The sequence below is a fragment of the Mercenaria mercenaria genome, chromosome 13 (assembly GCF_021730395.1).
Source record: "Mercenaria mercenaria strain notata chromosome 13, MADL_Memer_1, whole genome shotgun sequence".
NCBI classification, from domain to species: Eukaryota; Metazoa; Mollusca; class Bivalvia; order Venerida; family Veneridae; genus Mercenaria; species Mercenaria mercenaria.
In genome coordinates this window covers 46792464-46803871 of record NC_069373.1, presented here as the reverse complement: position 1 = coordinate 46803871, position 11408 = coordinate 46792464, and the positions used below count along the sequence as shown (strand labels likewise).

The following is an 11408-nucleotide window of genomic DNA, read 5'->3' as shown; positions in this document are numbered from 1 at the left end:
TTTAAGTTTGAATCAAATACCTTGTATATAAACAGAGATATATATAAACAGAGATATAGTGAAAATGCATCAAAATTAACATAAAATTCTAAGTAAAAAAGGGGGCATAATTCATGAAAAACTGGTGCCAGAATTATAAACTTTGCGTCATATGATGTGGGTGATGATGAGGAACAACTATTTTAAGTTTGAATCAAATCCTTTTAGTAATAACTCACATAAAGTGGAAGTGCACCAAAACTAGGTAAAAAGGGGAAATAATTCATGAAATACAGGTGTCACAGTTATGGCCCTTGTGTCAAATGATGTAGGTGGTGATGATGAACAATTATTTTAAGTTTGAATCAAATACCTTGTATAATAACAGAGATATAGTGAAAATGCATCAAACTTAACATAAAATTCTAAGTAAAAAAGGGGGGCATAATTTATGAAAAACTGGTGCCAGAATTATAAACCTTGTGCCATATGATGTGGGTGATGATGAGGAACAACTACTTTAAGTTTTAAGCAAAACCTTTACATACTATATCATATGACAGTGCATTGTAATATAGTATTTTATTTCACCTTATAAATTATTATTTTTATAAAACTAATATGACAACAATGATGATCTACCATAACACGTAGTGATAATTAGGTGATGATTACATAGACCGCTGTCCAATTAGATCTGGGTTTTCCCAATACCTGGTGATACCTGAGAAATGACGTCACTCACACTTCCGCGTGATTCCCGTGTTTGAGTTGTACCGTAACAATTTGAGCGTGTACAAACTGTCAACAAATGCATTTCCAATACACAAATTTAACTGCTTGTGCCAACAATTGGGAGATATCGAACACGTCTTGTTCCCAGTGTATGGAGTGTAACAGAAAATGAGTTTTTATCGATTTTACGCGTCTTGAACTTGTGATAATCTTTGGGGATATCTGATAGCAAAATTTGGCTGGATTTATCATTTTACGCAATATGGCGGATTGTACTAATTGGGTGCAGTAATTGAAGATGGGTGAGCCCAAAGCAGGAGCCCCACCATTGGGCTCCATAAGTGTAGAGGAGCTCTGGGACATGATAAAAGAGAGAGATGGTCTTATTCTTATGCAGTCCCAGAAGATCGAGACCCTTGAACAAACAGTGAAACAGCTTCAACGCGAAAATGCAGACTTGAGAATGAATGGGCCCCCAGACAGGTAAAATCCTTTCATCAGATAAACTTTGTTTGCCGATAGTACACATTGATTACCCATGCGGGTTAATAAGTGTGTTTTCTTTTAAGTGTAACTTGCTTGATTGTTTAATGGGGCTTATAGTTTTCTTTCAGTTATCAAAACTTTTAGTGTCTACCAGTCTACTCGATCAGCACTCCCTAAAAGCATACAATCTATAAATACATTTTTCATACACAAAATAGACCATAAGGAATTAAGTATAGATCTCCTGAAATACTGTAATTGAATTATGTAATTAGAGACGAATTAGTTGAACATTTTGTCCATTGAATTATACATGCTTCTCTTTGAACAGTAATTAATACAAAAAGTACACACAACTCACAAAATGATAAGGGAATGATATACTTTTGATCATGATGGAAACACTGTATACATTAACTTTCTGTTTGACATGTGTATCTATAAACAAATTCAATGTTAGTCAGCAAAAGAACAGCATGTTATCTTGGCACTTCTGGTGTGTATTTCAAGTGTTAATGGTTTCTTAAGTAGGATTAGGATTTGTGTATCGGTCATATTGTGGTCAGTAATACTGCACCCTCAAAAGAGCATGAGGATTGTATTGATAAAAAAGTATTTTTACCCAAAGAGCTATAAAAATAAATAGACTGGCAACTTGAAAGGCATGTAGAGCAAATCTCGCCAAACTCCCGTGACAAAAAAACGAGATCTCGTTTACTGGAAGTGGCGCTTTCTCCACACGCCATTTTGTATGCGAAAGCAATTATTCATCGGTAAAATAATTATCACCGTATGACCACGCTTCTTTCGATGGCCAAAAAAAAAACATATGCTTCGTATCTACTAATTTTGTTTTAGAAGCTAACATGTATTTTAAATGTAGTTTTAAAGGTACGAAATTGTAACTCCATGCTCGCCGATGTTTGTTTTTAGTAAGATACACCGAATCACGTTCTGACACGAGCTCACGCGAGATTACAGCCAGTTGCCATTCTGTGTATTTTATACTTCTTTGTTTTACCTTAGTAACACTTTTTGTCATTTTGTAAAAATTAATGGTACAGATGCAATTGTCATAGAAAAAAACCCGCATTGATTGTCATTAAATATTTTTGGTATAAAAATTGATTCATACACTTGTCATGTTTGTAAATATGTTAGAACGGTGATTCTAGCATAAAACTGTTGTTCTTGTCACTTTTCTGGTGTGTTTTAACAACAGAGAAATTGTGTGTTAACAGAGTAGTTCTTGCGCTCAAGTGCTGCTATAACACCTTTTTAGCTCGACTTAATACGAAGTAAAAGGAGAGCTATCCTACTCGACCTGGCGTCGGCGTCTTTCTGCGTCCCAACCTTGGTTCAAGTTTTTTTTACACTTTCTCTTTTTTCTTCTTATAACTTAAAATAGTTATTCCTCATCATCACCAACATCATCTGACATAAGGCCCATAACTCTGGCACCAATATTTCATGATTTATCCCCCCTTTTCACTTAGATTCTCAGGTTGAAGTTTTGATGCACTTTCACTCTATCTCTGTTTTTACTGAATGGATTTGATTCAAACTTAAAACAATTGTTCAACATCATCACCCACATGATGTGACACAAGGTGCATAACGCTGGCACAAATGTTTCATGAATTATTCCCCCTTTTTACTTAGAATTTCAGGTTAAAGTTTTGATGCACTTTCACTCTATCTCTGTTATTACTGAGTTAGATTCCTACTTAAAGTAGTTGTTCAACATCTTTACCCACATCATATGATACAAGGTGCATAACTCTGGCACAAATTTTTCATGAATTATTCCCCTTTTTACTTAGAACTTCAGGTTAAGGTTTTGATGCACTTTCATTTTATCTCTGTTATCACTGAAATGATTTGATTCAAACTTAAAATATTTGTTCAACATCATCACCCACATCATATGACACAAGGTTCATAACTTTGGCACCATTTTTTCATGAATTATGCCCCCTTTTACATGGAATTTAATATTAATTTTGATGCATTTTCACTATATCTCAGTTATTACACAATGCATTTGATTCAAACTTGAAGTAGTTGTTCCACATCATCACCCACATCATATAACACAAGGTTTACAACTCCAATATTTTACGAGTTATGCCCCCTTTTTGCTTAGAATTATACTCATTTAGTGTTTTGAGTTTTATCTTTACCTCTCTTACCAGTATTACTTAATATTTTTGACACAGACTCTTCATCCACCATTGGAGTCATTAAACACTCCAGTGACAGCTCCAGTTTCCTCAGATATGCCCAGTTTCACTATCCAGCATCGAAATAGTCAAGCACGCTGTCTCCTGTGACAGCTCTTGTTATATATGTGCATTCCATGGCAAAGCGTAAACATATTAGGGCCCCAGAGCGGATAATTCAAATGGAAATGACATTGACATGAGAAAAAAAAACTCATATTCCTGCGCATTTCATGGAAGTCTAATGAAGTTGAGGGATAATGTATTCATATATTTAGTTTTTTTTGTGTTTTATGCTAGAACAGTGTTAGCGCATCTTTATTCCATGTTACAACATCTTCAGAATCCCTCGGGACGTTATAACACGAAAAAACATGCGTTATCCCTACATTAAAACTGATGGGTACTATCATTTTTTGGTCAAGTTTGTTCATACTTTTGTCTTCATTTACGACTTTCTTTTATCACTGGTTAGAATATATCAAAGCCTAACACATAATGGCAAAGGAAACCTTGCAGCTTCTACATGTAAGCTAGAAGGGCACAGAAAGCATTGCCTGTGGTCACCATGGTTACTGGTAAACAGTGGTACATGACATTTCTGAGGTAAAAATGATGAGTCAGTGACCCAGAGACTAGATCAGTACTTAAAAACCCAGGTATAGGTCAAATGAATAGCATATACTTTTTTACTTAATGACTTCTGACTGCTATTGGCATAGTTTTCATTTTGGAATCCATTATAATGCCCTTTTCTTGTGCCAGTGGTGTAATTTCTGCCAGTTTCCTAACTCTTCCCTGACAAACAAGCAAATAAGATTTGATATTTCTTCTTACAAAATGGCACATACTGATACTTTGGCAGACAAGACAGAATATTGGGCCCAGTGGTTTGTTATGGCTGGTTATACATTTAGTCAAACATTATATGATGGCCTACCTGCTAAATTTCTGCAATGAACTTGTCCATCTATCAATTTGGACACAACCATTAACTGTTAAAAGGGGTGGATGGCGAACAGTGCAGATTATGATCAGACTGCATGAATGTGAAAGCTGATCATGATCTACGCTGGTTGCAAAGGCAGAATCAATCATGTCCAGCATGATAAGGGCTAATGTTTCTTAAATTGCTGAAAAAGAACTCTCTGACATGTGCTTTTGTAATGCTTATTGGTGTAAATATGTGTAACGAAAATTCAAATGCTTTTATGAAGGAGTGGCAATTAAAGTCTAGGAGGCCCTTACAAAGCATTACCAGATAGCCTCAACTGAATGAGTATTGGACCAGACAGTACTCATTCGGATGAAACTATTATAAAGCATATTTGCAAGATAAAACCAGTTGTATTCTGTTGAATTATTTATCATTTTGCCCTAAAGTTGTGGGAATTTTCAATTTATCAATACACCAGCATGATCAGATTTGCTGAATAAACAAAAAAGTATTCATTTACCACTGCGTAATAATTCAGCTTTTTAAAAATTGTATAAAATCGACAGTTTATACAGGAAATGGCGAAATGAGATTAATTTATAGATTGTATTTTCCTATTAAAAAAAGCATGTTTTGCGATTGCATCCTGTGCATTTATTAACATTTATCTTTCCTGTGTTTGCTTATGTTTTAGACCGAGTTCTATTCATGTCACTTTGATTTTACAATTTAATAGCAGCCTTTTTTGTATAGTCAAATATTTGTTGCTGGTTATTTTACTGGACATAATACAGATTAATATTTAGACCTGTTTTGAATTTGTTGCTCTGACTGTGAATATTCGCAAAGTATACCTAGTAGGGTGAATCTTAGATCTACCCAGTCTACGCTGTGACTGTTTTTGAGAACTCTGGGATAATCAGTGTCACACACAGTGACATCATTCTGCCTGTATGGTTCAGCACAGTTAGGAGAGTGCAAGACACAGCCAGTCTAAAGTTACAAAGTTTGTTCGCACCTTTTATTATAGTATTTTGTTGAAATTAAGATGAACTGGTATTAGAACTTGATATATTTGTCATTTTCCGTTTGTGAGCATGCTGGGTCAAGCATGAGGTCCTGTCTACGTTTGGAGACCAGCCTGAGAGTGAAACCTTACCCAGTGGAAATTGACAGTTTATGATAAAAAACCATAGTTAACCATGATTTTCTCATCATGATCGACCAGGTTTTTTTTTACCATGGTCCCCAGGCGAAATGAAGGTCATATGACCATGAACTACTGCTGCCATTTAACAAAATGTGGTCGACCATGGTCAAAATGTAGTTGACCATGGTCATGACCATGAACTCACCATGGTAGTCCATATACACAGGGTTCAGTCTTGAACAATACCTGACGGACTACTAGCAAACACAAAAGCTCAAATGCTGTTGATCGTCTTTCTTGACCAAGGTCGAACTTGGCCAGTCGTATCTCACCATGGCCGACCATGCTCCTGGCCATGTTTTCACTATGGTATTTTATGGGTGACCACATTAAAACATGGTCAACCATCAAAATCCACGATGACCGTGGTCAATCATAGTCACCATTTCGTCTGGGTACAATTGGTCTGTTTCAGAATCAACCAAGTTTAACCTTTAGCCTGCTAAATTTCTAAAATTTTCAGTTTGGGCAGTACCATTTATTATTTGAAGGTGTGTTCACTGAAAATTTACTGACTGAATAGCCAACAGTGTAGATCATGATCAGCCTGCCTAATGTGGAGGCTGATCTATGGTCTGCATTGGTCGCAAAGGCAGAATCACTTTATGCCAACACGCTAAAGGTTTAAAAGACTGGTATCAAAACTTGGCAATGATAACTGTGGAGACTAGTTCAAGCTATCTGCTTTAAATGTTGAACATGCAGCAAGAAAAATTTTGTTTAGACAATTAAGAGGAAGTTAATTATGATTGTTTTTCACATAAGAACTAGAACAACTAGAGGGAAGTATTTCAATTGAAAGACCAAAACTGCTGTGAACAATACAAAAACACAAACAAGGAAAAGAATATTAAAATACTTTGAATTAAGTAGGTTATTCTATAAATGCAAATTTAATATTTATATTGCGTATTTTAAAATTCCAAGTCAAGTGTATTATTGCAAAACCATTCAATACTTCCTTAGTAGGACATACTATTCATTAGGGGTTTCATTAAGTATTGAAATAGAAGATGGGAGTAGTGAACCCCTGTGAAAAAGGTTCATGAACTTCATGAATTTATTCATGAATTTGTAAGAATTCATGAATTATTTCATGAATTATCAAAAAAGTTCATGAACTACAAGGAAAAGTTCACGAACTTAAATTCATGAAGTCAAAAGTTCAAGAATATTACATTCATTTCATGAACTTGTAAATGTAGTTCATGAACATTTCAGAAAATCCATTAAATGATTTAAGAAATTCATGAACTTGAAAATGAAACTCAGATAATGATTGAAATTGTGATTCAGGAACTACAGGGTTATGACCCTGTACAAAAATGTTCTAGAACTAGTATTTAGTTCTTGAACATTCAAGAGCTTCTGAAGAACTTAGAGAACTGTTCTTGAAACAGCATAACAGTTCTTTGACTGTGATTCTAGAACAATGACAGTTCTTGAACACTGGTTAAAAAACTGCAAAATTTCAAGAACATACAGAACTATACCAGTTCCTGAACAGTTACTGTTGGTCTAGACTAAGACTAAGAACCAAAATTGTTCATGAACACAGGTTCATTAAAAGTACTAAAATTCAAAACCTTTTTCTAGTTCAGTGTAACCAGTTCTTGAACCCAATTGTGAGTTTCTGAACTGTTTATTCATTAAATATAAAACTTAGGTTTATTACCTTTTACAATAAATGAATAAGTTCATGAACTTTTCATGAATGTTCATGATCATTAAATTCATAATGTCACATGATCAGTTTCCATTATTTTGTTGCATGCTGGGAAATGTTTTGCACATGTGATTCAGCAACTTTTGAGAAGTTTGTGCAGCAAACAAGAAGGAAATAATTATCATACTACAGTTAGGAATTGTTTAAAAGGAACATGAGTATACTGAAAATCAAATAAGTAATTATTGTGTTGTCATAAATCATTTATTTAAAAAAAATAAAATCCTTTTAAAATGTCACAAGTTTTCACGACCCTGAAGCAAAGCTAGTACATGTATCTGAATAAAAATCAAAAGTTATGTTTCATGAATTTCAATATTCAGAGTTCACTAAAATTAATGTATGATTTTTTATTCATGAACAAGTTCAAAAAACAAGTTCATGAATATCGAGTTCATGAATAAAAATTCATGAGAATCAAAATTTATGTTTCATGAATTTCAATATTCATGAATTAAAATTCATGAATAAATATTCATGAGAATCAAAATTTAAGTTTCATGAATTTCAATATTCATGAACTTGTTCATGTATTATTTTAAATTCATGAACAAGTTCATGAATATCGAAATTCATGAAACATAAATTTTGACTCTACAGTAAAACACCGCTCGCTGGAGGTCGCAAGGGGATGAGTAAAATGCTCGAGTTATCCATGGTTTCGAGCGACCCAAACATTGACCATCATACAAAGAAAACTAAAGTGTCATCGGGACAGTTTGCAGAGTAAACGGTGATGCTTAATAATAACAAACTTGTGACATTTGCAAAAACAAATGTATTAATACAAACGTTATCTATTGATAGATGTCTCAATATGTAATTTGTAAATGATACATGTGAAGAAACAACTAAGACTTTTTTATTCATCAACAAGTGCATGTCATAATTATCGTCTCAATTTTATGAAAAGGCTATATTATTTCCTTCATATAACAACTGCTGATTAAAATACTAAGATCTCATAACTATCTTCTCGATCCCGCAGAAAAGATGCTTTAAGTAATCAGTAATTGATCGATATTTAATCAATAAAACTTTTCTTTAAGCTTTTATTAATAATTAATCTCATCATAAGGTCCAATATACCGACAAACAAACATTTAAGATAGTCTGGGAATAGACTACGCAATTCTCACGGTGTGTGAAAATGTTTAATTAACCGATACAATCTGACCACCGAAGGTGTGAAACATTTTGACACCTCTGCTCGAGTTAGCCAGAAGCAACAAAGAGTAAATTAATACACAGGGACCAGGTGTCATGCTCGAGCGATCGAGTTATCGATGCTCGACCCAGCCATGGTAATATCACATAGAAAATAGAAGGAAATTGGCCGGGACCACATGAATTGCTCGAGCGAGCCCGGGTGCTCGAGTCATCGATGCTTGAGCGAGCGGTGTTTCACTGTATTTCGTGAATTTGTTCATGAATAAATTCATGAAGTTCATGAACCTTTTTCACAGGGGAAGTAGATGGGATCTTGGGTTCTCCCATACTACAGTACAGGAAAAGTACCCAAGGCTTCAGACTACTGTAGCAGACGGAAATCCCTGCCCCTAGCCCTTATAAATGAAACCCTTGCATTTGTATCAAAAGTAGATGAAAGTTTCGAAACCAGTTAAAATTCTTGTACCACTTTCGAGATATGAAAGTGACACTTGACAAATGGCAGTCTCAGGAAGTTTTAAGACTCAGTCATGTTCTGTTTCTCTCACCAGCAGTTTGATTAATTAATGTGTAGTTACATAATTACCGTGTTAATGTGTTTAACCCTTACCCTGCTAAATTTCTATAATGGACTGGTCTATCTTCAAATTTGGACAGTACCGTTAACTGTTAAAAGGGGTGCTTACTAAAAAGATACTGATTGAATAGCGAACAGTGCAGATCATGATCAGACTGCACAGATGTGCAGGCTGACCATGATCTACACTGGTCGCAAAGACAGAATAACTTGTATCCAGCATGATAAGGGTTAAACGATGCTTTTTGTTTTGCAGTAATTATAATACTTTGTTCTTATTTTCTCGTAATTTTTGTCATGGAGATACGAAGTCGCTGTAATAAAGAATATCTTTTGTCACATTGAATTCAATAAAGGCATTATTTTATTACCTTGTTATTACCTTGTTATTACCTTGTAAGGTCAGCCAAAATATATGATTACTTGAAGATTTACTATACTGTAGTAAATGTAGTTCTCACGATTAAAGTGTCATTAAAGGACATGCCTCAAATCATTGCAAACTTAATACGATCAATATTCAAGTATTGTAAAACATAAGTGCGAAACCAATGTTAAGAATGTAGAGCATTTTCTTAAAAGGCTTGCTGTGGTTCCCGTGTGAAATAAGTGACAAAAATGTACAGCAATGTTTTCTTTGGTTTCCATGCAAATTCAGAGCATTTTCTGAAAGGGTTTTCTCTGATCTGATTTCTGTGCAGATTAATTGAGTTTTTAGAGCATTGTCTGAAAGGGGTTTTCTCTAATTTCCATGCAAATTCAATGTGGAGAAGATAGTTTTCTCTGAGTTTCATGCAAATTCAATGTTGAGAATGTAATTTTCCATAGTTTCCATGCAAATGAATGTAGAGCATTTTCTGAAAGGGTCTTCTCTGATTTCCATGCAAATTCAATGTTGAGAATGTAATTTTGTCTGGTTTCCATGCAAATTCAGTGTTGAGAATATAGTTTTCTCTGGTTTCAGTGCAAAGTAAGTGTTGAGATTCAGAACATAGACATTTCCCTGATTTCCGTGCAGATTCATTTTTAGCTCGACTATTCATAGAATAGTAGAGCTATTGGACTCGCCCATGCGTCGGCGTCCGCGTCCGCATCCGCATCCGCGTCCGCGTCCCGATTTGGTTAAGTTTTTGTATGTAAGCTGGTATCTCAGCAACCACTTGTGGGAATGGATTGAAACTTCACACACTTATTCACTGTGATAAACTGACTTACATTGCACAGGTTCCATAACTCTGTTTTGCTTTTTTACAAAATTATGCCCCTTTTTTGACTTAGAAATTTTTGGTTAAGGTTTTGTATGTAAGCTGGTATCTCAGTAACCACTTGTGGGAATGGATTGAAACTTCACACACTTATTTACTGTGATAAACTGACTTACATTGCACAGGTTCCATAACTCTATTTTGCTTTTTTACAAAATTATGCCCCTTTTTCGACTTAGAATTTTTTGGTTAAGGTTTTGTATGTAAGCTGGTATCTCAGTACTCACTAATGGGAATGAATTGAAACTTCACACACTTGTTCACTGTCATGATCTGACATGCCCAAAGCAGGTCCCATAACTTTATTTTGCTTTTTTACAAAATTATGCCCCTTTTTCAACATAGAAATTTTTGGTTAAGTTTTTGTATGTAAGCTGGTATCTCAGTATCCACTAATGGGAAAGGATTGAAACTTCACACACTAGTTCACTGTCATGAGCTGATAAGCACTATGCAGGTTCCATAACCCTATTTTACTTTTTTACAAAATTATGCCCCTTTTTTCGACTTTCTTATTCATTCAAGCGACAAGGCTGTTAAATAGTTGAGCGTTGCTGTTCTCCAACAGCTCTTGTTGAGTATGCAGACCCAGACAAAATGTTGACCATGGTCACCATGGTTTTTGATGGTTGACGATGAACTAACATGGTCAGCCGTCAAATACCATGGTGAAAACATGGTCAAAACCACGGTTAGCCATGGTCAACCATGGTGAGATAAGATTGGCAATGGTCAGAAAAGACGATCAGTAGTTTGACCATGTTCTACCATGGTCAACTTTTTTTTTTCAACCATGGTTGACCATGGACTACCATGGTCATGTTAGTGATTTTCACGTTTGTCAAGTTTTACAATGCACCAAAGACGTCTGACTGCATTTTGGCCCCAAAGGTTTTCCTAATTATAGAATAGTTTTCCTGCAGTTATAGGCAGATTCAAAGGTAAACTTCCATAGTCAGACTGTTTATAATTTGTTGTCATCTTAGCTCTTTTATGACAAATAAATGACTGACTTGCAAAAATAGATATAGACTGCAATTGTCATGTATTTTCATAACCCTTTCAAATTCATATTTATACAGTTTTTGATAGTAACAATAA

At 34.8% G+C, this 11408-nt stretch overlaps 1 protein-coding gene across 1 annotated transcript in view; it reads left to right on the top strand.

The window, feature by feature from the left end:
- The first annotated feature begins 749 nt into the window (after nucleotides 1–749).
- LOC123530238 (IQ motif and SEC7 domain-containing protein 1-like) overlaps nucleotides 750–11408 on the top strand; it is a 155349-nt gene continuing 144690 nt past the window's right edge. Inside the window, exon 1 of the mRNA XM_045310994.2 lies at nucleotides 750–1197. Within this exon, the coding sequence (XP_045166929.1) occupies nucleotides 1013–1197 (185 nt within the window). The 5' untranslated portion in view covers nucleotides 750–1012. The remainder of the gene's footprint in view (nucleotides 1198–11408) is intronic.